Raw genomic sequence first — 27,427 nt, 5'->3', positions numbered from 1 at the left:
TGTGGGGTCCTGAGGACCGAGTTTGAGAACCACTGCTTTAGGAAATTGTGTGATCGGGATATAACTATAATAAATGATAAATTCTTGCTCATTTGTTCTTGTCTTCATCTATACAAGACTGAAATGAAGAAGGATCCAATTTTATATTAGATAAGGATTGCAGATAACTCAGTTACTCAGTGCGTAAACATGCATTGTATACTGCATACAATTTTTGTGTGTGCTTATATATATATATATATATATATATATATATTATCATTATTATATTTACAATGTGGTCACATACCATGTTGCACCCCAAATCTAGGAATGGTGAGTGCCGCGTGGATTAGTGCTTTATATATATTTTCAATTTTTTTATTATTATGGATATTTTCTAGGAATGATTGGACCTGCAGCATTTCTGTTGGCGGCTGGTTATACTGGATGTAATTATATTCTGGCAGTTGTATTCCTCACACTGTCAACCACATTTGGAGGATTCAGTATATCTGGATACAACATAAATCACTTAGACATTGCACCATCGTAAGTGTTTTTTACCTAGTATTCCATTTTATATTGAAATTGCTTGCACAAAAATGTTTAGCCGCAATTACATCAAAAAGCTGTCTATCTTGCATTACAGTGTTATCCATCTGCTTTGATAAACCTTTGATTGAAATCACAGTTCTTGTATTGCTTTCCATACTTTTATATTAATCTTGGGCAAATGCAGGATTTACTGACTATGGGAGACCATAGGTATTTAGGGCCTGAGTCAGACCCTCTCACAAGCGCTATGCGCTCGCAAGCGGGACGATGGCCGGGAAGTGCGCACGGACCGCGTGCGCAAGCCCCGGAGCGGGAGAGAAATTCTCTCACTCCAGGGCTCACTACAAACGGAGCGGCTGTCGATGTTGATCGACAGCTCGCCCTATTTTGTAGGCGGGGAGGGGGGGGTGGCTGGCCAAACGGAGGCGTTCCGAAGGAACGCCTGCCGTTTGGGGGCGGCCCTACTAACATCACGAGTGATGTCAGTAGTGAGCTACCGGCTCTATTAGAGCCGGAAGCTAACTGGGGCTTGCGGCAGACGAGACCCTACCACAAGGGTCTCATCGCAAGCCCGATGGTCGCAACCATTACTGGCCGCTCACAAAAGCTGTGGGTGGTCACCCACAGCTTAGCGAGCGGCCAGAAGGCATGTCCCAAAAAAACCAAAAAACGCCCTTCAGACCTGCGAGCGGGTCTGAATCAGGGCCTTAGTGTTTCTATTTCCATCTCACCACTCCAGTAACACATTAATCCCTCAACTGTGTACTAACACATTCCACTCCCTCACCTCTGTAGTATCACTTTTTCCTCCATCGCCCATGTTGTAACATATTCGACATTCCCCTCCCTCACCTGTGTAGAAATCCATTTACTAAATATATATATATAATCTACAAAAAACAGCGGTACTCGGAGACTTTGTTGAAAAAAGTATATTCAAATAACCATCCTGTAACACCAAAGTTTCGGGACCACAACGTCCCTTTGTCAAGGTAAGTAACCCCTAAAGTGCAAAAACTAACCTTAAATACCGAAGGTGGGTTGTCCCTACACCCTTATAAAAAGGCTGGATGGAATAAAAGAAATTCTCCCATAGGGAATTCCTGAGATGGAGGCAATGTGTTTGAGGGGCTACATCTCAAAAGCTATTGGACGTACTGAGCTGAAATTTGGCATGGACAGGTAGAACTGTCGCTCGGTGCTGCAAATTTCAGTGTAAAAAAAAAAGAGTAATTGGGCGTAATCTAATGTTTAAACTGTCAGTTTTTTCTACCACTTCCTGTCTGGTCAAAAGTGCCACTTTTCTGCTTTAGTGTATGGGAGATTTTTGGGAAAGCATAACTCAGAGTAGAGGACGAATTAGGACTTTGGGTTTGTTTTGTTAGGTAGCTCTTGTTCCAGTGTAGGGCCTTTTGGTGTTCAGGTAATTCAGAAAGTTACAGTTTTTTTAAACTTTTAGCCCACAAATATCCCATTATATCGATAGGGAATGTCAACTTGCTGCACACAGTAGGTTCCTCCTGCAGGGGTTGTACAGTGGCTTTACCTGGGTGCACAAAATGGCTGGCATTAGTGGCAGCGGGACCTGGCAGAGGTAGCGGCGTCGGGACCCAGCAGAGGTAGCGGGACATGGCGTAGGTAGCGGGCTTTAGCGGTGTGGGCGTTGGCGATGGGACATGGCGGAGATAGCTGCCAAGGCGGCAGGTCTGGATTCGAGAGGATCCAGTCCTGCCAGCCATTCTGCAGAGTTTGGCAGCATTGCCAATTAAAAAAATGGCACCTCAGTGGCATTTCTTAAATTCAAGATGGCTGCCACGAGCCAATCATGGCTTGCGAGTTCATCGCCCCAAACCATCGGATGGCTTATTTAAGCCACCGTGAAGCAGCAGCATGGCAGTCCAAAGGTGGGGAGGGAACGTGGAAGAGCTCCTGAAGAAAGAAGATGCCCGAAGTCTTAGTGGGCGGTGGCTATGCGAAAGAGCTCAAAGGCTGCCACCCCCCAGGCGAAGAAACAGGAAGCCCTGGTGGGTTGGCGCCCGGCAGACGAAGACGCTGGAAGTTCTGGGGCTGGCGGCGACCATGAAAAAGAGCTTAAAGGCTTAAAAACTTTTATGTAATACAAATGTATTGTGTTTATTTTAATATTTTCTTTACAGGTGCCAGCGGGCCCGTAATGCCCTGAATGCTGGTACTTGTGGTTCTTCAAGTACCAGCATGCAGGGGAGGCTTGCTGGGACCTGTAGTTCACCTGAAAATACAATATTTTTATTTAATTTACACTACGCTATACTCAATCAACCCGGCACCCACCGCCAAGGGGTGCCGGGGATAGCTCTGGGCCTGGGGTGCCTTGGAGAGGGGTACTCCTTTTTTGGGGGTCCCTACCTCCCCAGGTATCCCCAGCCTGAACTGACTAGCGGTCAGGCGTAATACTTTGGCCGGGGGACTCGGTGAAAGGGTTCCCCTGGCTGTGGCATTACTCCCCCACTAAAAAGAGTCCGGTGCTGGTTATGGCTAATACAGGGGACCCCTACGCTTTTTGTCCCCTATATTTCCAAAACCAGTACTGGCTCAGCTGTGACCAGTGCTAGGTGTGCTAAATACAGGGGACCCCCAAGTCATTTGTGCCCTGTATTTTCACAACCAGGACTGGCTGTGTAAAGCCCAGGGCTGGTTGTGCTTTGGGGGGCACGCCATTATTTAAAAAACAAAAATCACTTGTGTTAATTTTTTTTAAAACAAAGCTGATCTCCATGCATCTGTGTATTTTTGCTTTTCTTTACACAGATGCCTGCACCACGGATCTCACTGATCCATGCATGCAGTCAGCTATTGTGCACGATCTAAAGATATGCAAATCTTTAGATCTTGCACGATAGATGTTATGTCAAAATGTGCTGTTTAAGAACCATATCGTGTCCTGGAGTGCCAAGGAGAGTTCAAGGGAAATCATTCACGATATTGCATCATGAGCACATCGTTCCGTGTGTAGGGACCTTAAGAAGCAGTTCAAGGCTGGGACCATCAGCGTCAGTGAGCTCCTCTGTTCCCTGCTGCTGTCCCTATGCAGTGCCCCACACCCCCGCTGCAGCCCCTGTGCATGGTCCCGCTGCTGCCACGGCCCCTCACACTTGCAGTCCAGTTTGCTGCTCCCGTCCATGATGGTTAATAAATTAAAAAAAGCAATGAAATTCCATAAACAAAAACCTTATGGTTTTATATGTCCCATTAAGGCTTCTTAAACATCTGAAATTTCACAAAACCTACTGAATTTCTGCCACTCAATCTCAAAAAAGCAATGAAATTCAGACGTGTTCCTTGCGCAATACAGATATGGTATGCCATCACACCCTGTGGTTAACTGCAGATTCAGCACTCTCACAGTATATGCAACTGAGGTCCGACCAGTGGCACACAGAGCCCACTCAGTCCACACAATCTTCCCATTCGGTCACCACAACAATCCCACTGGGTTCCAACATCCTTCTCACTCCATACATCCATCTCATTCAGAATACACATTCCGCTCCCTAATTTCTAAAACTATCATACTCTGTCTATACATGTACACTATCTTCGCCTCCATGCTGCCCTATCTTTCCCAATCCCTACTGCTGTGTGGTCTCCCAACTGTGTTAGTTCCTTATTCCCTCATTCCGACCAATCTGTCTTTTCCCCACGCCGCCCTGTCTTCCTGGAAATGTTGTACAGGTTCAGCAAATAATGGTTCATATGAGTCTGTGGGGTCTATGTACTAAACCTTAGGAGCTGATTGGTTGGTACTTTATCTCCATCCACTTTCTCTCTATCCAAGGCTTAGTACATAGACGGCTTTTATCTCTCTCCAAGACTAGTACATAGACCCCTGCATCTGATATAGGTCTGAGAGGTTCGCACAGTTAGTATTCCTTGTCCAACATTTACACATTGTCAGCTTAGTCACTGTTACTGATGACTATATCCTTATAAGTTTATAAATTGTGGCCTGTGTTGCCTCCTCCATAACATTAAATGTAGAATTGAAACAGATTTATATAATCTATTCCATTGCAAACTGCCCCTGAAATAACCTGTAACTGTCCCCCAATTAGTCTTGTATTAAACACGAGATTAAATGAGTGGCTCAACAATATCATCACAACACAATAATTCTATTTTTGTTGCACCATCAACAAAACACACAGTGAGAGTTGTAAAAGACCATCCTTGTGTGAGCTTCAATATCCAGGTGTGAAGGAAAGTATACAGGCACTTGTTTACCAAAGTTTTTAATATTCTGTATCTAGTGGTAAATTTTAGCTGAAATAATTAGACCTGAGTTATGTTTTGCAGATTTGCTGGGCTATTGCTTGGAATCACAAATACATTTGCCACAATTCCTGGAATGGTCGGTCCACTTATTGCCAAAAGTTTAACTCGTGAAGTAAGTATTGCTGTAGGCAATGGGTTAGTATGTTTTCCACAAGTAATTTGGAGTGCAATTAGAGCTGTATCACAACATGCACCATTTCATTGTAACAAGCGAAGTTTCTAGTGCTATTCAATAGTGTCTTAAATGACAGATAAAACTAGTACCTGTATTTCAAACAGAAAAATCACATATTAAAATGTGATATTTGCGGTTAAAAATCTGCAATGATTATCAAGAAAGTAAGAATTTAAGACAGAATTTTTAAACTGTTCTACACACATTGGTGTCCCACCCCCTGGTGTAGCTCCGTCAAACCTCTGTCCGTCCCCCGTCCGGGGGGGCTCTGCTTGTTTCGGCAATACCGGGCCCCACAATTTCTGATGGCAGCCCTGATGCATATAATAAATGTCAGTAAATTAATGCCATGCTTTCTCCCACTATAGATTTTTAGACTTGCTCATACCAATGAGTGATGCTAATTTGTTGTTTTGTACAGAACACCGTGGAACAATGGCAAATTGTTTTCTACATTGCTGCTGCCATTAATGTTTTTGGAGCCATCTTCTTTGCTGCATTTGCCAGTGGTACAGTTCAAGCCTGGGCAGTGAGGACTAATACCAAGACACAGAGAAGCTGAGGACGGGTTCTGACACTGCACATACACAGAATGCCTTGGAGTGACTTACTTACAAAAATGTCCTCAACACTAACATTGCACTTGAAAATCAAGATCCAGGCCTAGGTTTTGAATAAGGCTTTATAAACATGAGCTCTCTGTGCACAAGATAACCTTCGCCTGTATTCATATTTTAAGCAACTCTATATGAATGTTTGTTCCAAAGAGGAATCTGATTCTGAAAAGGGAATTTCTTACTTTAAACACTTACTAAAGTGCAAAGACTCAGACAATTTGTACAGGTATAGCTGTGTTCTCCATGTTTGAGGCACAGTTTGATATCTATTGCTTTCATGTTACAAAGCACAGCATTCCCGAGTGTGATATTATTATTTATATATGAAGTGCCTTCTGAATTAACAATTGCTATCATAAGCCATTTCATTTGTAAAAAGATGGTGATCTATTAATCCAATAAGACCCTCTGGGAAATCATGAGAGATACGTAAGTAATTCCTAGATGTTTACATGTGCAGTAAAGGGAATACATATTTAATTATGCATTTATGACATAACTAAAGCAAAACCTTTTCTTATAAAATTAAGATGGCAAACAACAAAACATATTCAAATGATTCACTTAATTTGTCGTTAAGCATAACGCTTGTTTGAAAGTGTGTGCATGTTCAAGTCTATTCATGTATATTATGTTTTGGTCAAAACATGTTTTATGGGCTTCAAGAACGCACCTTAGTGACTTAGAATTAATACCCATGTGTACGAGGCATTGCAGTTTGTAAGATTCTCTAGGTGGATGCTGTTTTGAAACACGGCATTGTGGTAAACACCATACACAGGGCCTGCGCTACCACTAGGCGAGCCTAGGGCACAGGTTTAGGGCGAGCCAAAAAACATTAAATAAATGTCAAATTGCCACTCATCCAGTGTGCTTCATTAACCCGTGGCGTCCCAACATTGGAGCCGGCTACCAAAATGTAGCAGCAGCTGCCAGCAACTTCTTTTCTGCCATATTGCCGGTTGCTACCCCTCCAGGTTGGCAATGTACAGGGGCAATGATGTCACAGCCCATCGGAGCAGATGATATCCACCTCCATTCCACAGAAGGTGGAAAGAGCCTCTGAGCATGGAGGTGTGAGAGGAGGGGTGTTATTTGTGATTTTCCCAATATTCTGAGCTTTCGCTTCTGAAAATATAGTAAGAAATGCATGTGACTCTTTAGGATTGTTCACTAATTACAAATAATATTATTTGTTTCTGATAAGCTTGCCCCCTCCTCCATCCTTCTAAAATAATGCCACATTTAAATGCCCCACCCCCCTCCCAACAGCAACACACATACTGAGTTTCTTTTTCACTAACATACTCCAAGGATCCACATGCATAAAATATATTCGATGTTTCTTTAACAACATTTTTTTGTGTGAAGCATTATAAATAAATTAAAACCTCTTTTTATTTTATGAGAGTCAAATATTGATCGATTTAAATTCCATGTTTGTGGAAATTATTTTACTCTCAATGGCTTCTGTGTTTCATTTCAAGTGTTTTCCATAAGACTAGAACAGAGGCTGATGTGGCTGTTTGTAATGTGTTAAGTGTCTATTGCATGACACATTCAATAGAATTCATTCACTTCACATTAATTTATTCACAGTGCATACAAATCTATTTTATGCTATGAAGTATGTTTTCCTTAGTGTGCGTGTTGCATTCTGGCATAGACATTGTGCTAAATTCCACAGTAATTTAACTTTTTGTAAATTAAAAAAAAATACATTTACATGTGGCAAATGCAAGTGTCATTATAAATTATTCCACTTTGTGCCACAAGGTGGCGGTGGTATAACAGAACACATTGTGCCTTCCATGTTCAACTGGAATCTGTAGTTTTCTTTGCCACATTATTTTTATTTTGTTAGATCAATGTTTGCAAATGACACTACAATGCAATAAAAAAATCCAAACCTATATTGTGTTATTGTTTCTAAGCTTCCCTGCAGAAATGTGTTCATGTATGTATTATTTTTCATGTTAACCTTTCCTGAGACATTTAGCAAACTCTGTTTAGTCCTACCAGGTTCATCTCATAGTACTTGTCCAAACACTCATCCTAAGACCTTATGTGTACACTTAATTGCTCCATTAGACTCTCTCCTAACCATTAAAAAGATGCTGAAAGAACATCCTTTTATATACTGACTTTACTTACTCCACCATCCTCCAACAGCCCTTCCATTACCCACTCAGTCCAAACATCTCGCTTGTACCTTTTTGATTATAAACTCTCACAAACAGAGTGATAACGATTGTGCAGCTCTTACTTATTATACAGTATTACAAACATGACAAAAAAATATAAAGACAGAAAAAATCCACAAGCGCTTCAAAAACAACAGGCAGCAAAAAACATACAGGGGTGGTCTCTAACACTCCTATAAATGAACAAAGGTATGTAACAGATACGTATATTCCTTGCGCCATTTAGTCAGGTATATAGGTATTAAATACCAAAGTCACTTCATCAGATCTTCCGACAATTTCCAAGGATAGAATATGAACAATTCTTGCTTGATTCTCTTTTTAATCTTCTCTTAGACAGGGATGGCACACCCAAATCACTCCAGTGAATATATAAAAGAGAAAAGCATAAAGCTCCACGTGGTGAACTCCTGTATAATTATTTTATTTCCAAAATATAAAAAACAATTGTTGACAATCCACCATTCAAATAAGGCCGTGTACTGGATACCCTGAGCAAGACTCTGATAATTTTTTTCTTAATTGAATGGGGGATTGTCAACAATTTGTTTTTTATATTTTGCACCTTTTGTACAATTATGTTAGCACAGCTGAAAACGGGTTTGCTCGTTAGAGAAGCTATAAAACTGGCCTTCCTTTCAGCTAGTTGAGTATCTGGAGCATAACATTTGTAGATTCGATTATACTCTCCAAATGGCCAGAAAAAAAGAACTTTCATGTGAAACTCAACAGTCTATTCTTGTTCTTCGAAATGAAGGTGAGAAATTGCCAAGAAACTGAACATTTCCTACAACGGTGTGTACTACTCCCTTCAGAGACCAGCACAAACAGGCTCTAATCAGAGTAGAAAGAAAAGTGGAAGGCCCCGGTGCACAACTGTGGAAGAAGACAAGTACATTAGAGTCTCTAGTTTGAGAAATAGACGCCTCACAAGTTCTCAACTGGCAGCTTCATTAAATGGTACCCGCAAAATGCCAGTGTCAACGTCTACAGTGAAGAGGCGACTCCGGGATGCTGGCCTTCTAGGCAGAGTGGCAAAGAAAAAGCCATAACTGAGACTGGCCAATAAAAGGAAAAGATTAATATGGGCAAAAGAACACAGACATTGGACAGAGGAAGATTGGAAAAAAGTGTTATGGACAGACGAATCGGAGTTTGAGGTGTTTGGATCATACAAGAATATTTGTGAGATGCAGAACAAGTGAAAAGATGCTGGAAGAGTGCCTGACTCCATCTGTCAAGCATGGTGGAGGTAATGTGATAGTCTGGGGCTGTTTTGGTGCTGGTAAAGTAGAGATTTGTACAAGGTAAAAGGGATTTTGAATAAGAAAGGCTATCTCTCCATTTTGCAACACCATGTCATACACTGTGGACAGCGCTTGATTGGAAATAATTTCCACCTCCAACAGGACAATGACCCAAAGCGTACCTCCAATTTATGCAAGAACTATTTAGAGAAGAAGCAGGCACCTGGTATCCAGTTTGTAATGGAGTGGCCAGCGCAGTCACCAGATCTCAACCCCATTAGCTGTTGTGGGAGCAGCTTGACCGTATGGTACGCAAGAAGTGCCCATCAACCAATCCAACTTGTGGGAGGTCCTTCAGGAAGCGTGGGCGAAATTTCTTCAGAGTACCTCAACAATTTAACACCTAGAGTGCCAAAGGTCTGCAATGCTGTAATTGTTGCAAAAGGAGCATTCTTTAACGAAAGCAAAGTTTGAAGGACAAAATTATTATTATTCATTTTGCAACTCATTTGATAAAGTCAGTTTTCATGTAAAACATGAAATTGTCTGGGTGACCCCAAACTTTTGAACGGTAGTGTACCTTCAAAAAACAAAAAAAAAAATTATAATTTGTTCAACTAGGGCCATATTTATCAATTATTGGGTTCTAGACCAGATAATCTTATATTGCTGCTTATTGTTGCAATGTGCTTGTTCTTTGCTTGATTGTGCATGCTCTATTTTTTTACAGTGCCTGCACACTATATAGCAGTGTTTGCAAAGCTACTTTTGCATTTTTACCTTTGATACTTTCCCCAACCCCCCCCCCAAAATTTAACGCAATGAAGAATTTGGTGGGAAGTATCATCACATTATTTATGCAAAAAATTAAACATGGGCACCTATACCATACTTGCCGACATTCAGCTCTGAATGTCTGTGCACAGCATTGGGGGCGGAGCTGCACGATTGCGTCATCGTGGCCCCCTCTTCACAATGCTGAAAATAACGGCATTGTGAGCAGGGGGCGGGGCCACGATGACGCAACTCAGTGTGAATTGCGTCACCGCCCCCCCCCCCCCCCCGCTGCGGGGGTTTCTATTAGTAGTCCGTGGGGGGGGCAGATGGCACCCAGGAAGCTTGCCTGTCTCTCCGGGGTACTGGGAGTGGCACCCAATATCAGGAGGGTAGGCAAGCCTGCACCTATACTAAATTCAATGTTATACCCATACTTCCAACAAGTGATTGAAAAAAACTTGCAAGTTATACAGTATAGTATGTCCTGTGTCAACTATTATTTCAAACCATAAATCTATTTCAATTAACCATTATCAGTAACATAGGATTATAATTACTCAATTAAAAAATATCATATATTGTGGGTCCATTTAATTACACCTCCCCCACCATTTGAGAGAGGCGCCAAGGGCTTACTGAGTACAGTACTGGGAGCTCAGTAAGTCCCATAAGACATTACAAAAGGTCAGACAGGCATGTGCTGAGCTCTGATTGGTGGAACTCATCACATGCTTCTCTGACCCGTGGAGGAGATCAGCAGCAACCTCATGGTAGGGTTAGCTCTAGAACAAGGTGCTGTTAAGGACCTCTGACGTCACAATCATGCAGCAAATGGAGGAGGAGCAAGATTTAGAATGGGAGCCAAAAGTGTCCTCCCGCAGGTTCACTGCGCTCTCCATGCTTCGGCTGACTGGCCCTGCCGTAGTGGTCACATGGTTATGCCATCAGAGGTCCTTCCTCCAACTTGGATCAAGCAACAACCCTCATGGTAGGGTTGCATCAGAATCAGGCAGCACCTGCTGGGTCTGCGTAACCTTTGCTGAATGCTAAGGAAGAATGAAGCCCCTGAAATGAACAGAAGCAGTGAGGTATTTACTATGTTAGATACACATATACAGCTGTATATTACATTTCTGACTTAAAGGAAAAAGTTTAGGGGAAATTAGTTTGCATATTTGATTATTTTTGCCCATATTGGCACCTCAAAATACATACTTTTGACACCTCCTATAGCATTAGAACTAAACCAAACCAACTTAAAGGTGCAGCTATTAATATCCTACTAAAATCTGTGGGTTCTTTTTTTAATCAGAATGTTTTTGCTTTTGCTGCTTTTTGCCAATATAAGGTGAAGTCTGAGCGTGTCTTCCTGCTCTGGGTGGAACCAGCCCAGCATACTGTGTGTAGTGGTGCCTGATAATTGCTATGTGTGGCATGCATGCAATGTGTACTGCACCTATTGTGCTAAACTTACTGCATTATTAGTTGTTGCATGAATTGCTAGATTGGAGGGATTGGGAATCCCTATGTCTGTATTTGGGTGGAGCCTGACATTGCAGTCACTATATGTGCGTGTTCATGTCTTTATATAGGGCAGCCAGATGGAGCAAAGATTGTGGTGTTTGATATGATTTGTTTTCCATCCTTGAATACTTTTCTTGTTTTATACCTACAGATTATTTGCTGTAGTACAGGGGAATGGAGAGTGCATACATTGAGCTAGATCCTATTGTGCAAATAAGGTCCTTCGAGCCATTCTCATGGCAAACTCGCATTGCATGATGGTCTCTGTAGTCCTAGAGTGAGGTTCACTACTCTGAAGCAATAAGCTCCTGGGCTAACGCCAAACGACAACTCCTGGCAGCATGTGGGTAGAAAAATTAATAATGTGTAGAATAATTAATAATAAAAAGATTCAGTTGAAGAGCCCCTGCTCACTAGTAACAAGTAGGCCACGAAAAAGAAGGAGCTGCACTACATGGGAGGTCTTCCCATACATGGGTGGGCTCTCACATCCCCCTCTCCTACCTTTTAAGCTAGATTCACACTGGAGCGATGTTGTTACGATTTGGCCAAATTGTAAAGACATATCATGCAGTGTGTATGCACAATATGTGCATTCCCACGGACGCTTGCACTGTCGTCAGGTTTGATGTGCTGCACATCAAACCTGACGATATCGCAAGTGGCCCTATAATAATAATTTCTACTTCAGAGTCCATAGAAGGTCCACAGGAAACCTTGGGGTATAGGTGATGGCGATGACATCCGGGCACCACACAGTAAAAATTTTCTCCCAGGATGCAACAGGGCCTCCCTCTATACCCCGCCTCGGGCCAAAGGCTCTTCAGTTTCGTTTGGTGCCCGGGCGGAGTCGGGTCAGTGTATCGCAGTGGGGCTGTTACTAACAGCCCTTTGAAAATGTAAAGTTTTTTCTAGGTGTGGCAAGCGCGAACAGTCCAGTGGAAGTTCGCGCTGCCACATCATCACCCCGCTAGTGCTGAGACGACGGGTACTGATCCGTGCCTCTTGACGGGCCTCTGGGGTCTTGGCTAGCAGGGACCCCGGAGAATCCCTAGACTGGGGCCGGACGCTACGGGGTGCAGGTAAGTGACACGCACCGCGGTGGTGTGTGCCGAGACGCAGTCTTTTTCTTCCAGGGTTGGGGGACACCCTGGGGATGACAGCAAGTGTGGCTAGGCACTGAGTCCTGCATCCACACTAAGGCCCTCATTCAGAGGCGGTCGCAAGAAGCGATCGCTCTCTCTGAGGGCGGCCGCTTAATTTTTGAAGTGCGGCCTCCTGGTCGTTAGTTAAGCTGTGGGTTATCACCCACAGCTTAACGACCGACAAGGTTGATGATCACCATCGCGGCCATCGGGGCTTTCGACGAGACCCTAAGGTTGGGTCTCGGCAACCGCAAGCCCCTGGGAGCTTTCTGCTCTGATGGAGCAGGAAGCTCCCCACTGACATCACTAATGATGTCAGTGCAGCCGCCCACAAAATGGTAGTTTTGGAAACCACCCCCCCTGCCCGCCAACAAAACGGGGCGAGCTGTCGAATAACATCGACAGCCACCCCTTTTGTAGCGAGCTCCGGAGCGAGAGAGTTTCTCGCTCCGGGACTTGCACACGCGCAGTGCCGCAGCTGCGCGTGCGCAGGGCTACCCATCGACCCAGTTGCGAGCACATCGGTGCTTGCGACCGGGTCTGAATGAGACCCTAAGTCACCTGGGACTTGGGAATGTCAGTAGGGCCACCTACAAATAGTAGGCGTTCTTGCAGGAACGCCTCCGTTTGTCCGGCCACCACCCCTCCCCACCTACAAAACTGGGCGAGCTGTCGATCAACATCGACAGCCGCCCCTTTTGTGGCGAGCCCCGGAGTGAGTGCATTTGTAACTCGCTCTGGAGCTGGCGCACGCGCACTGCGGCCCCTGCATGTGCGTAGGGCCTAACCATCGACACGCTTGCGAGCGGGTCTGAATGAGGTCCTCAGTCCTTTCCTAGGCCATGCACCTCCAATAAATCTGCCAGGCCTAAAAAGCAGCCTTGCAGCACCAGACATCCGGCTGCCAAGCCTGATGGCAAGCCCTCCGCTTGACGGGACAGGCCTCCTCCTGGGGGACCCCAGGGTGGGAGGCCAACTTTTTCAGTTCACCCAGTACTGGTGTCAGACTACCACGGATTCCTGGGTGAGGGAAGTGGTCTCTCTGTGGTACGCCTCTCCTTCCGCAGAAGGCCTCCCCATCAATTATTTTGCACAGGACTTCTGAAAAACACGGACAAGGCTCGTCTATTCAAGAGGTGGTAGAATCCATGCTGCAGGCAGGAGTCATTGTACCGATCCCGATGTCCCAAAGTAGAACTGGGTGTTATTCCAGCCTTTTTCTAGTCCAGAAACCATACGATTCTTATCGTCCTATTCTCAATCTCAGGTCCCTGAATAAATTCCTCAGGCTACCCAGGTTCAAGATGGAAACCCTACGCTCCGTTGTACTGGCTATCAAACCTGGGGATTTTATGGTGTCTCTGGATATCCAGGATGCTTACCTGCATATTCCAATTACTTCAACTCACCAGCGTTTTCTCAGGTTTGCTGTGTCATAACAACATTTCCAGTTTCAGGCTCTACCGTTTGGCCTTGCAAGTGCACCTCGGGTGTTTACAAAGGTCATGGCGGTAATGGCAGCCCATCTGCGGCTACAGGGGATCCACCTGTTACCATACCTGGATGACCTATTACTGCTAGCAGGGTCTCCAGAGGTCCTTCACCACCACCTGCAGCTAACAATATTTGTGCTCCATGGTTGATCAACTGGAAGAAGTCCTCTGTCACAGTACGCCGGACACCGGCTACCACTTACCGGGTCCGGCAGCACTGGAATCTGCGGCGGGCAGCAGGCGGGGAGTCCCCGGCGCCTGCTACTCCCGTGACGACCGCTCCGGGTCCCCCTCATGCCGGCTGGAAGTGCAGGTGGCCGCGGCTCTCCTAGGAGCGAGCGCCATCCTGCAAAGAAATTTAAAGGGACAGCTGTGAACCTCCTCTATAAGAGGAAGTCTTTGGCACCAGACAGGTGCCAGAGTATAAGCTCCATACCATACTCCAGAGTTCCTAGTACTTACCTGTTATCCTGATCTTGACCTTTGCTGCTTGTGACTCCGAATTCGTCTGACCCCTTGTACTGCTCCTGATATCAGGTTCTGACCTCGGCTGCTCCCTGTGACCCATTTACGTCTGCTCCCTGGTACCGTATCGTCTGTTTGGTTTTGACCCAGCCTGTCGACTACGTTTATTCTTCACCTCATCCAGTGTCCACCAGTACCTGTATAGGGGAACCTAACCTGAGGGCCGCGATCTGTGTGTCGGACGCAGCCAATCCATACCTTCTTGCGAGGGTCCATGGTGAAAACCGCCAGCACATTAGACTCCGCGCCTCTGGTATAGGTCTAGCCAACTCCCTAAATACGGGCCGCATCCACAATCCATCCAAGAGTTGCGACAGAATACTCTGGCCAACAACATGGATGCTACTGGTAATCCATCACCACGAGACTTGCTCGAGCACTTACTTGCTAGAGTCGAGAAGCAAGAACAAGACCAGGCTCAGATTATGCAGTGTTTGCAGACACTGATGCAGCAAGTCGGTGTCGCTCAAGCACCTCCGGTACAACCAGGTCCATTACTACGGCACCAGCCGCAGGGGCTTCCACACCAATACAGATTCCAAATCCAACAAAGTATGATGAGGATCCGACAGGCTGTCGTGGATCCAGTTCGAAGTCCAGGCAGCAAGTTTCCCTTCAGACAGGACAAAAGTGGCTTATATTATCTCGCTACTGTTGTCAGGTCAAGCATTGGCTTGGGCCTCTCCATTGTGGAAAAGGAATGATCCGCTTGTCAACAACAGTTCAGAGTTTCTGAGAGCCTTTCGGAAGGTCTTTGATGAGCCTGGGCGAGTGTCCTCCGCAGGGTCGGCCATCTTGCAGCTGAAACGGGAACCAATCTGCGGGACAGTATGCCGTACAGTTCCGAACCCTTGCTTCAGATTTGGGGTGGAACAATGAAGCCTTGGTTGCCGCCTTTATGCAAGGACTGTCGGATCAAATTAAAGATGTCCTTGCATCCAGGGAATTGCCAACTTCCTTGGACGACTTGATGATCTTGTGTATCCTAGTAGACCTTCGGCACAGAGAGAGAGCATGAGAAAAGGAATAGACTCGTCACTTCACTTTAAGCTGTCCCCACGATTCACGGCACCTGAGTCCCCAGAAGAACCCATGCAGATTGGGAAATCTCGCCTTCCTGCCACAGAAAGAGAAAGGAGATTCAAAAATAAACTTTGTACTGTGGCGAATCAGGCCACCTCCTCTCTGGCTGTCCAAAGCATCCGGGAAACAAGCAGGCCTAAATGGGGGTGGTCAGTTTAGATGTGTTGAAATACACCCCAAAAAACCAAGTTACTTTCCAGTTATCCATCTATGTAACCCTGGTCATGGGAAATTCCTTTGAAGAAGTCAAAGCCTTCTTAGATTCAGGTGCCGATGGCAATTTCATCACGGCTAAAAAGGTTCAAGAGTCAGGTATTGCTAGCGTGCCGCTGCAAAAATCCCTTGGCATCATTGGCGTGGATGGAAATAAACTTCCCATGGCTACCATTCACTCACGGACGAGAGAAATCACCATGCAAATTTGGGCTCTTCGTCGGGAATCAATAACATTCTATATCCTCCCGTCAGCCGAAAGTCCTGTTATAGTGGATCTTCCTTGGCTTCTGGATTGGAGAGAGCCTCAAATCCTGTCATGGGGTTCTCAATGCGAGAGACTTGTTTACTATCTGTCAAACCACCTCATCTCATCATTCGGACCTCCATTGTCTCTTCGGAAGATCAGCTTCCAGCACCATACCAGTCCTTCAGAGATGTGTTCAGCAAAAAGGCCGCGGAGACGCTTTCTGCCCATCGGGAGTGGGATTGCCTGGAAAAGTCCCACCTCGTGGAAGAATTTTTCCTCTCTCACTTCCCGAATCCCAGGCAGTTACTGAATACATTACAGAGAACCTGGAACGTGGATTTATCAGAGAGTCTAAATCACCTGCTGGAGCTGGTCTCTTTTTTTGTTAAAAAGAAGGATGGGGGGTTGAGACCAAGCATCGATTACCGGGGCCTGAATGCAATTACCATCAAGGATCGGTTCCCGCTACCCCTGATTTCAGAACTCTGATCGGATTAAGGGGGCAAAGATTTTCACTAAGCTAGATCTTTGTGGGGCCTACAATTTAATCAGAATCCGATCCGGAGACGAGTGGAAAACGGCCTTTAACACTCGAGATGGCCACTACGAATACTTAGTTATGCCTTTTGGATTAAGCAACGCCCCAGCTGTGTTTCAAAAATACATGAATCATATTTTCCGGGATCTGTTGTATAAATACGTAATTGTATACTTGGATGATATCCTAATATTTTCTGAGGATATAGCAAGTCATCGCCAACATGTATGTGAGGTGCTTTCACGACTTCGAGCTAATCAGCTTTTCTGCAAACTTGAGAAATGCTCTTTTGAACAAAATTAACTGACATTTCTGGGGTACATCATTTCGGGTTCCTGCCTTCGAATGGATTGCTCTCAGTCCAATTATTGCTCTCAGTCCAAGTGGGCTGGACCAGATGACAATAGCGGCAAGCCAGAGAAGCTTGCCGCTATTGTCATCTGGTCCCGCCCAGTTGGACTGAGAGCAATACAACGCTTCCTGGGTTTTTGCAACTTCTACCGCCAATTCATCAGGAACTACTCTTCCATCGCTGCTCCCATCACTGCTCTTACCAGAAAGGTTCAGGACACTCATGAATGGTCAACTAAGGCAGAGGGAGTCTTTGTCCATTTAAAACAGCACTTCCTTTCAGCACCCATCCTGAGACAACTTAATTGTGACCAACCATGTTTTCTGGAGGTGGACTCTACCACAGTTGGGGTTGGGGCAGTCCTGTCACAGAGAGACACAGGAAATAAGTGGTACTCCTGTGGGTTCTTCTCCCAAAAGTTCTCTACATCAGAGAGGAATTATGCAGTTGGTGATAAGGAACTACTTGCCATCAAACTGGCTCTACAAGAATGGCGATACTTGTTAGAAGGAGCTAAATTCCCCGTAACAGTCTACACCGATCATAAGAATTTGACATACCCCAGGACAGCTCACTGTTTAAATTATCGTCAGTCCAGATGGTCATTATTCTTAGATCGATTTAATCTAGTGATTACTTACTGGCCGTGTAATAAGAACTGCAAGGCCGATGCCCTGTCTCGAGCATTTAGTTCTGCTGAAACGGAAGAAGTAAAGGAGGATAAGGCCATTCTAAATCCTGCCTATTTCTTAGCAACCACCAAGAGGGTCAAGATCTCACTGGGGAAAACATTCATAACCTCAGAACTTCGGGCTTAACTACTTCAGTGGGCGCATTCATCACGTTTCAGTGGGCATGCAGGCATCAAAAAAACCTTGGAACTGATCATCAGGTGGTACTGGTGGCCGACGATCCGTCAGGATGTAAAAGACGTGGCAGCCTGTCATATTTGTGCTCAGCACAAGATTCCACTGCACTCTCCATCAGGTTCCCTGTTGCCTTTACCAGTGCCCGATTGCCCTTGGACTCACATTTCCATGGACTTTGTGCCTGATCTGCCTTCATGCCAAGGGTTCAACACAATTCTGGTGGTGGTGGATAGGTTCTCCAAGGCCGCTCATGTTATTCCTTTGAAAGGTCTACCCTCAGCACCAAAGTTGGTAGGGATTTTTGTAAGAGAAATCTTTAGGTTACACGGGTTTCCTAAGGACCTTGTTTCCGACAGAGGGGTACAGTTTACCTGTAAGTTCTGGAGAGCATTATGCAGGTGCTTTGGCATCAATCTGAGCTTTTCTTTGGCCTATCATCCCCATTGTAATGGCCAGACTGAACGAGTGAACCAAGAATTTGAAAAATTCATCAGGATATATGTTTCAGCTTATCAAGATGACTGGGTCTCTTTGCTCCCTTGGGCTGAATTTGTCGCACAATAACCTGTACCATGAGGCATCAGGACATTCTCCATTCTTTGCTCAGTATGGTCTGCATCCAGAGTTACCAGAGTTACCAGGCCTTCAGCCAGTACCACTTCCAGCCGTACGTGGTACAGTGAAACAATTCTTTAGGATCTGGAAGATGGTAAAGAGGAATTTGTGTAGAACTTCTTCAAGATACAAGCTGTTTGCAGATAGGAGGAGGAGGAGGGGTCCGGTGCTGGCTCCTGGTGATAAAGTCTGGTTGTCAACCAAACATCTGAGATTAAAGGTTCTGACAATGAAATTCGCTCCCAGGTTCATTGGTCCTTTTCAGATCTTACAGGTGATCAACCCAGTGGCATATCGTTTGAAACTTCCAAACACTCTAAGAATACCCAATGTGTTTCACATTTCTCTTCTCAAGCCCTTGGTGCTTAATCGTTTCTCAACTCCTTGCAGCCCTCCTCCTACGATTCTGGTAGACCATCAAGAGGAATATGAAGTGAAAAAGATTCTTAACTCTAGGGTTTCTAAAGGAGCTGTTCAGTTTCTAGTAGATTCCAGGGGGTTTGGTCCTGAGGAACGTTGCTGGGTCAAGGCTTCTGACATTCATGCGCCTCAGCTTCTTCAGAAATTCCACCGGAAGTTTCCCAACAATCCATTTGTGGGGTGTTCGGTGCCCACCCCTAGAAGGGGAGGTAAAGTCACAGTGCGCCGGACACCGGCTACAACTTACCGGTCCGGCAGCACTGGATCCTGTGGCAGGCAGCAGGCGGGGAGTCCCCGGTGCTTGCTGCTGTGACGTCCATGCCAGCTGGAAGTGCAGGCGGCCGCGGCTCTCCTAGGAGCGCGCGCGCCATCCTGCAAGGAAATTTATAGGGACAGCTGCGCCAAACGTGAAGTCATGTTTGGCGCGAGATTTGAACCTCCTCTATAAGAGGAAGTCTCTGGCACCAGACAGGTGCCAGAGTATAAGCTCCATATCATACTCCAGCGTTCCTTGTACTTACCTGTTATCCTGATCTTGACCTTGGCTTGTTGTGACTCTGAATTTGTCTGACCCCTTGCACTGGCATAGGTCTAGCCAATTCCCTAAGTCTGGGCCGCATCCACAATCCATACAAGAGTTGCGACATCCTCACTGATTCCGTCTCAAAGGATGCTCCATCTGGGAGCTCTGTTAGATTCACAACAGCAAAGGATTTTTCTGACAGCAGAAAAGATCTCCACTTTGCAGACATGGGTACTCGGATGCAGCGATGCAGTTACTGGGATCTATGGTGTCTGTGTTCGACATGGCGGAGTATGCCCAGTTTCATTCCCGGCCTCTGCAGAAATCGATCCTCTCCAAGTGGGACGGATTACCCCATCTTATATGGACTGAAATGATGGTGCTCTCTCCGGAGTTGCGCCTGTCTCTAACCTGGTGGCTACAGACGGTCCACCTCACCAAGGGGCGTCCCTTTTGGATCACGTACTGGGTCCTTCTGACGATGGATCCCAGTCTTCGGGGCGCAGTGACAGGTCCACACTCCTTTCAGGGAAGGTGGACTGCAGAGGAATCTGCACTACCAATCAATATATTGGAACTGCGGGCAGATTTCAGGATCTGCAGCAAGCCAGGCTGCTGCTTCACGGAAAACCTGTGCAGGTGCAGTCAGACAACGCCACGATGGTGGCTTACCTAAACCATCAAGGCGGAACTCGAAGTCAGGCGGCTATGACAGAGGTGTCTTGCATATTGACATGGGCGGAAGGCCATCTACCAGCGGTATTCATTCCAGGAGTGCTAAATTGGGAAGCGACTTCCTCAGCCATCACGACGTGCATCCCGGGGAATGGTCTTTTCACCAAGAAGTGTTTCAGCTCCTTGTAGACAAGTGGGGCCTTCCAGACGCAGACCTCATGGCCTCTCGACAAAATCATAAACTGCCACTGTACGGGTCCCGGACAAGGGACGCCAAGGCTTTCCTGGTGGACGCTTTGTAAGTCAAGTGGTCCTTCCGGTTTGTGCACCTGTTTCCCCTGTTATCCCTTCTTCCTCGTGTTCTTCAAAAGGTCAAACAAGAGGGAGGTATGGTCCTGTTGGTGGCCCCTAGCGTGGCCCCGGCGCCTTTGGTACTCAGATCTTCAGAGTCTCTCCATCGACACTCCGTTGCTGTTGCCTCAAAGTCTGGACCTGTTGTCTCAAGGTCCTTGTCTCCACCCGGATCTAGGTCATCTGTCTTTGACTGCGTGACTCTTGAGACAACCCTCCTAAGGTCCAAGGGGTTTTCCAGCTCTGTGGTTAATTCCATGCTCAGAGCAAGAAAACCTGCCTCTGCCAGATTTACCACAGGGTGTGGCATACATACTTTGAATGGTGTCATCCTAGAAGTTATGACCCCCAGGTGTTTAGGATAGCCAATGTGTTGGCTTTCCTGCAAGCGGGTTTGGACCTTTGTCTCCACCTTGCTACACTGAAGGTCCATATCTCGGCCCTTTCGGTGTGGTTCCAGCAAAGGATTGCTCCTCTTCCTGACATTCGTACCTTTCTGCAGGGGGTCCTTCGTATCCAGCCTCCCTTTGTCCCTCCTGTAACGCCTTGGGATTTGGCTGTTGTCCTTAGGGCCCTCCCTTTGAACCACTGGACTCAGTGGATCTCAAATTGCTTACTGCCCAGACAGTTTTTCTTCTGGCCATTGCTTCCGCCAGAAGAGTTTGTGATTTAGTAGCTCTCTCTTGTCGTTCCCCATGTCTAGTTTTTCACAGGGACAGGGCAGTGCTTCGAACTTGCCCTGGGTTCTTTCCTAAGGTGGTCTCTAGTTTCCACATTAATGAGGAAAGTATTGTGCCGGCCTTTAACTCCCCAGACCTCTCGGCAGGTGAGGCCTCATTGGATGTGGTACGTGCCCACAGGATTTATGTGGATCGTACCAGTTCCCTTCTGAAATCAGACTCCTTGTTTGTACTTTATGGGTTCCACAAGAGAGGATGGCCAGCCAATAAACAAACTTTAGCTAGATGGCTTTGCATGACTATCTCTGAGGCTTACACTCAGGAGGGCCTTCTACTCGGTCTGTGAGTCCTTAGTGGGCAGCTCACCGTGGTGCCTCGGCTGTGCAGCTTTGTAAGGTGGCCACCTGGTCTTCTGTCCAGACCTTTGATACCTTTGCCACTCAGGATGCTTCCTTCGGGCGACGGATTCTCCTTTCAGCACAGGAGCGTCCCCACCCTTGAGGGTACTGCTTTGGGAATCCCCAAGGTTTCCTGTGGACCTTCTATGGACCCTGAAGTAGAAAACTAGAGATATGGTAAGAACTTACCTTTGTTATCTCTTTTTCTACGAGGTCCATAGGGTCCACAGGGCGCCCGTCCTGACACACCTGTGCTTCAGATGGGCTTCGCTCTGGTCACCTTTTTTCCGTCTCCTGTGTGAGAATGTGATTCTAGTGTGCTCCAGACTTTCTTCTCTCTCTCTTCTCCTCCTCCGGCATTTGGCTTGCTACATAACCGAGGAGCCTCAGGCACGGGGGCGGGGAATAGAGGAAGGCCCCGTTCCATCCTTGGAGAAAAAAATTTTCTGTGTGGTGCCCGGATGTCTTCGCCATCACCTATACCCCAAGGTTTCCTGTGGACCTCGTAGATAAAGAGATAACAAAGGTAAGTTCTTACCATATCTCTAGTTTTCTTGTGTAATGCATCTGACTGATACTACATTATCCCATCTATCATGCGATAATTAATGAAATCCATCTTGTTACTTCGACCCCATAGTTGTGCATGTAAGTATATCTATACTGCACCACTCGGAATGCTAAGGGGGGAACTCTACAGAGACAGAAACAATCTCCTAAAACTACTTTGCAAACTATTAGCTACATTATTTTGCATGTAACATAATCAAGATTTACTATGAAATGTTGTTAAATCATTATATATGAGCCTGTACACTAGCATTTTACTGCCCTGGTAGTCAACAGTGACTGTAGTGTTTTGTAATAGAGGTGTGTGTCCCCTCCCATGGCTGCCATTCATATGTATGTTTTTACAGGATCCCTATACAAAGAGCTGAGTAGGTGATCTTTGAGGCCTCGCTGCCTCGTTAGCACCCAACAAAGACACTATTTAGAGTGTAATTTGGAATGCAATGAATGAGGCTTTAAAGCAGTATTGAACAGTAAATCACAGCCTTATTCCCTATATAGTCTGAGGGACTTCAGCAAATTTCACTGCAGTAAGAGTTCCCAGATCGTAGGGTCTCGACACACAATTTGCGTAGCATTATATTATTGTTCACTCAATTTGATTAGATTAATCAACATCCTTTTTTTATCGTTCGTGGTGGAACCTTAAAAATTCAGTTATTAAATTGTCGATAAACATAAAATAGAAATTGATACAATACCAAAAGATGCAGCCTACAGCTGGGTACACACTGGCTGATATATCATTTGTGCAGCCGAATAACCATATATCATCCAGACTATCGGTCAGCGTGTGCACACATTATGTGTGAACAACATTGTTAACAGATATATTGTATCTGCTGTGTATATCATGCAGATACTGTATATCGTTCACATCTATCGATGTGTATACATGATAAAACAATATATTGGGAGCAGAATCCATTAAATATGACACAAGTGGGCGGGCATATTCAAATGGAGTCTGCTTGCCCGACATATCTGGTGGACAATTGGTAATTGTGTATGCACAAGATCATTTGTGCATACAGTAAACCTTACCAATCCTTGGATCGGTTGTTCGGATAGCTGATCCGACGGCCCAGTATGTACCCTACATAATACTCACAATTATATGTGTAAAAGTTCCTATATGATTTAAAATTAAATATAATCAAATTTTTACATGTTTGAAATTGTACCTGTTGTATAATTTGTCTTGTAAAGGAGGATAGAAATATGTTGGGTCGAGAAAAGAAATTACCCCAAGATGCTTTAATGCAAAAATCATCAAAAAAATGTAAATACATACACACATACTTTACAAAACAACGTAAATAAGATGAGTCTGCAAATTTAAGTACAATGGGGCATAGCTAATTGGCAAAATCCTGCAGGGGGAGAAAAAAAACTCACCTGTTCTGGCTGATCCGGTCTGTACGGTACTCGGCTGCTGCTTCTCCACACTCCCTGGACTGGCTGCTGCACTGACTTCTTCAGGTACAGTAATACGACTTTTACACACAAATTCCGGGTCTGACCCGGAGTTGGAACAGGGTTCCAATCTGGATCAGACCCGGAATTTAGCCGGCGCCGACCCAGGATATTCCTGAGTCGGCGCCGTTCACACCGGAGTCGTGTCTGCATAGACCTGGCTTTTCCGGCATTGAAGTGATTGCTTGGAGAGGACGTCATCTCCAAGCGCCACTAAAACCGGACCAATCGGCCGACATACGGCGCGCTACAGCTCCTCACGCGACTGCCGTTGTCCATTCCGAGTCCAGGCTCTTCTCCTGCACCATGGGAGAGACGTCAGCGTCATGAGGTCTCTCCCATCATCACCAGCTGCAGGGGGAGCCGGAAGACGGAGCTCATGAGTGAGCTCCAGCCGGCCCCCTCCGTTGACGCAGCCATTGAGAGTTTGTGTGACTCTCATCGGCTGCTGTAACAAACACACAGCTGCCGGCGGCGGCTGTGTGTTTGTAACTGTGTAGTGTGACTGTGCTCACTGCGGTCTACACTACACTAGCGGCAGGGACACTAGCGGTGGGTGCAGACATCGCACTGTTGCTAGTGGGGGCCCCTCCGTGTGTGGGGGCCCAGGGACGACCACGCCTGTGGCCCCCCCCCCTCAATCCGGCCCTGCCAAGGTGTATATCAATAAGCGTCGATAGAAGAAATTTCCTATTGTCACATATCGAAGTGGTAGAAAATCTATCAACACTATTTATCATTCAGATGTTATTGGGCAGCTGAGTGATGCTCAGCTATTCTGGTTCAGCAAAGGTAAGAAAAGAGGTACCTTATCACCAGCCAGTTAGGGTCCTAGTTCTCATGTGTGACCAAGAACTAAGGGCCTGATTCAGACCCACTCGCAAGTGGCTGTCCGCTCGCAAGTGGGTCGATGTTGTGCACTGCGCATGCGCACGACGGCGGGAGCTCCGTCGTGCGCATGCGCTTGATGCGACGAGCGAAGGACTTTCCTTCGCTTGTTGTGTCTGATCAAAGGGGGCGTGCTGTTGATGTTGATTGACAGCACGCCCCCTTTGGTGGGCGTGCCGGGGGCATGCCTCCCTAACGGGGGCGTTCCCAAGGGAACGCCTACCGTCAGAAGCCGGCCCACTGACATCACTAGTGATGTCAGTGGGAGTGATTTTGGCTCTGATAGAGCCAAAATCACTCCGGGCCTTGCGGTTGAAAAACTCAACCGCAGGCTCCGGCTCGCAGTGGCGATGGTCGCGATGGTCAAGACCATCGCAGCCATCAAACTGCACGCTCGTATAGGCTGTGGGTGGTGACCCACAGCTATACGAGCGTCCAGGAGGACGCTCCATAATTATGGAGGGCGGCCCTCTTTCAGAGCGTGCGCTCTGCTCAGAGCGTACGGCTCTGAATGAGGGCCTAAGATTCCAGTGCAAATATCCCCCCCCCAAAAAAAAAATAGAAATGAAAAACAAAAGAATTGTTTAAAATAAATATAAAACTTTTAAATGAAAACATTTTCTAATTCACCCTTTCACTGTGGATGTCCCACTTGTCATCCGCTTTTCGGTGGGGGAGTAGACGACTTCCTGGTTGTGCTCACAGTGAGTGCATCTATGCTGACGGCACTGATTATTAAAAACAAAAAGATGAATGAAAAAGGTGGGGTGAGGGACTGTGTAATATACAGTACAAAGATGGGGATGCCCTTATTTGAAAGAAAGGAGTGCTCTCTTTCAAACTGTGGGCAGTATTCAATTAGTTTCGCACCCACAAAAAAGTTTTGCATGCCGGACTTTTCTCCTATATCGCCCTATTCAACTCCACAAGACGCGAAAACGGCAACAAGCGAAGTCAGAACAGACGGAAAGTGGTGTCAGAATCGGGGAAATCAGCCTGAACCCCCCCAAAAGATGCAGAAACATTGGGGATCAATGTAGTAGTGCCTGATTAGCCCTAATACAACTGTTTGGGGTACTTAAGTTGGCACAATTGCCTCTAATTAGCGTCTTTGCACAAGTGGTGAAGAATGGCATAAAGCTGTATTTTTTGGAGAAAATAAGTAGTCCTGGCTTATTTGGGGTACCTGAAAATGGGTGCAAGCATATTTTAATGTCTCTAAAGTGAAGCTTTAATGGAAGTGAAATTCCGCCATCATAAAAGCACCTGCAATCCCAAAAACACTTTTCACCCCCAAATTCAAAGTACTTGTTTGGGGTATACTTAAGTTATTTTCAGGAATATTTTGGCGCAGTTGTCCTTTTGGGGGGCTGTCCCAAGGGTTCTGAGTGGTTCCTCCACCTTTGCACCCCAAAATCAAAATTTTGCACTTTTTTTCTCCTGCTATTCAGAGGCAAATCTTTTTCGCCTATTACATTGCATTGACTTTCCGCGTACGCGAAAAGCAGATGGAATTGAATACGGAGATAAGTTTCTGACAGGCGAAAAGTCGCAATCGGCGATACTTTTCGCAGATCGCAGCTTTTCGCTTCCAATTGAATACGTCCCTTTGTGCAGGGGCGCCAAGAGGGTGGGAGCGGGTACTATTTACCTGGGTCCGGGCTTGCTAGAGGGGCCCGGCGCCGCCCCCTCCCTCACAGCAGCTGTGTGCTGGGCTGCAGTGGCAGACTGCTCGCGGCTGCTGAGCAGCAGCCTCCTATGGCTGTGGGGGGAACGATTGGGCCAAGGGGCTTACAGTGCCCCCCTCCCCAGTGCCAGCGCTGCAAAAGTGTTTTTTTTATGCTCAAGGGGCATGGCCACGATTAGGCCACGCCCCCTTCTCCTGGGCCCGGCAGGGCTCTCTACGCCCCTGCCTATGTGCCCCTATAGAAATGTATGCCTCCTGGTAATCAGTTTGATAACCAGCATTGACCCCTGAGTGCCACTCTCTGTCTGCCTAGGGCACAGGTTCTCAAACTTGGTCCTCAGGACCCCAAACAGTGCACGTTTTCCAGGTCTCCTCACAGAATCACAAGTGAAATAATTAGCTCTAGCTTTTAAGATGTGTAAGTGAGTAATTAATACACCTGTGCGCCTCCTGGGTGACCTGGAAAACGTGACCTGTGTGGGGTCCTGAGGACCGAGTTTGAGAACCACTGGCCTAGGGAGTCTCAATTTCTACAGAGGTCCCTCATTTCAGACAAACCATCATATAAGTATGGTAAGAATCAAGCGAAGGCAAAACATAGGAATTGCAAAAAAACATTAGGCATCCAAGTGACATAGACTAGTGTGTGGAGACCCCATAAAAAACCTGCTTAATTGATAATGAAATAACGAAGGAATAGCCCACACCTGTCCATGAAATAGCTTTTGAGTTGATAGTCCCATTACTTTTGGCCCCTTAAAGTGGGAGGCACATATAGAAACCATTGTAATTCCTACACCGTTCACCTGATTTGGATGTAATTACCCTCAAATTAAATCTGAAAGTCTGCAGTTAAAGCACATCTTGTTTCTTTCATTTCAAAGCCATTGTGGTGGTGAATAGAGGCCAAAATATGAAAATTCTGTCAATGTACCAATATTTATGCACCTGACTGTATATGTTTTTAAAATAAAAAAAATTACAAATGGTTGCATAATTATTCAACCCCCACAGACCAGTACTTGGTAGAACCTCGTTTTTCTGCAATAACAGCTTTAAGTCTGTTGGTGTAAGTTTATTACCGAGTTTGCACATTATTTGGGAGTGATTTTTGCCCATACTCCCCTGCAGATTTTCTCCAGTTTGTTCAGGTTGGTTGCATAACACTTGGGGACACCAATTTTCAAATAGTGTCATAGATTCTCAATTGGATTGAGATAAGGGGGTATATGTACTAAAGTGAGAGTTTTTAGAAGTGGAGATGTTGCCAATAGCAACCAATCA

The 27,427-nt window shown here is 45.9% G+C and overlaps 1 protein-coding gene across 5 annotated transcripts in view; it reads left to right on the top strand.

The window, feature by feature from the left end:
- The window catches only part of SLC17A5 (solute carrier family 17 member 5), a 51,758-nt gene extending 44,205 nt beyond the window's left edge, over positions 1-7,553 (top strand). For all 5 annotated transcript variants that reach the window (XM_088471386.1, XM_088471394.1, XM_088471419.1 and 2 more), the window contains 3 exons: positions 384-531; positions 4,870-4,960; positions 5,445-7,553. In XM_088471386.1, coding sequence (XP_088327512.1) covers positions 384-531; positions 4,870-4,960; positions 5,445-5,585 — 380 coding nt within the window. In that variant the 3' untranslated portion in view covers positions 5,586-7,553. The remainder of the gene's footprint in view (positions 1-383; positions 532-4,869; positions 4,961-5,444) is intronic.
- The last annotated feature ends 19,874 nt before the right edge of the window (positions 7,554-27,427 follow it).

This window comes from Taudactylus pleione, unplaced genomic scaffold (assembly GCF_031769625.1).
Source record: "Taudactylus pleione unplaced genomic scaffold, aTauple2 ptg000015l, whole genome shotgun sequence".
Taxonomy (NCBI): domain Eukaryota; kingdom Metazoa; phylum Chordata; class Amphibia; order Anura; family Myobatrachidae; genus Taudactylus; species Taudactylus pleione.
This window is presented reverse-complemented; position numbering and strand designations above follow the sequence as displayed.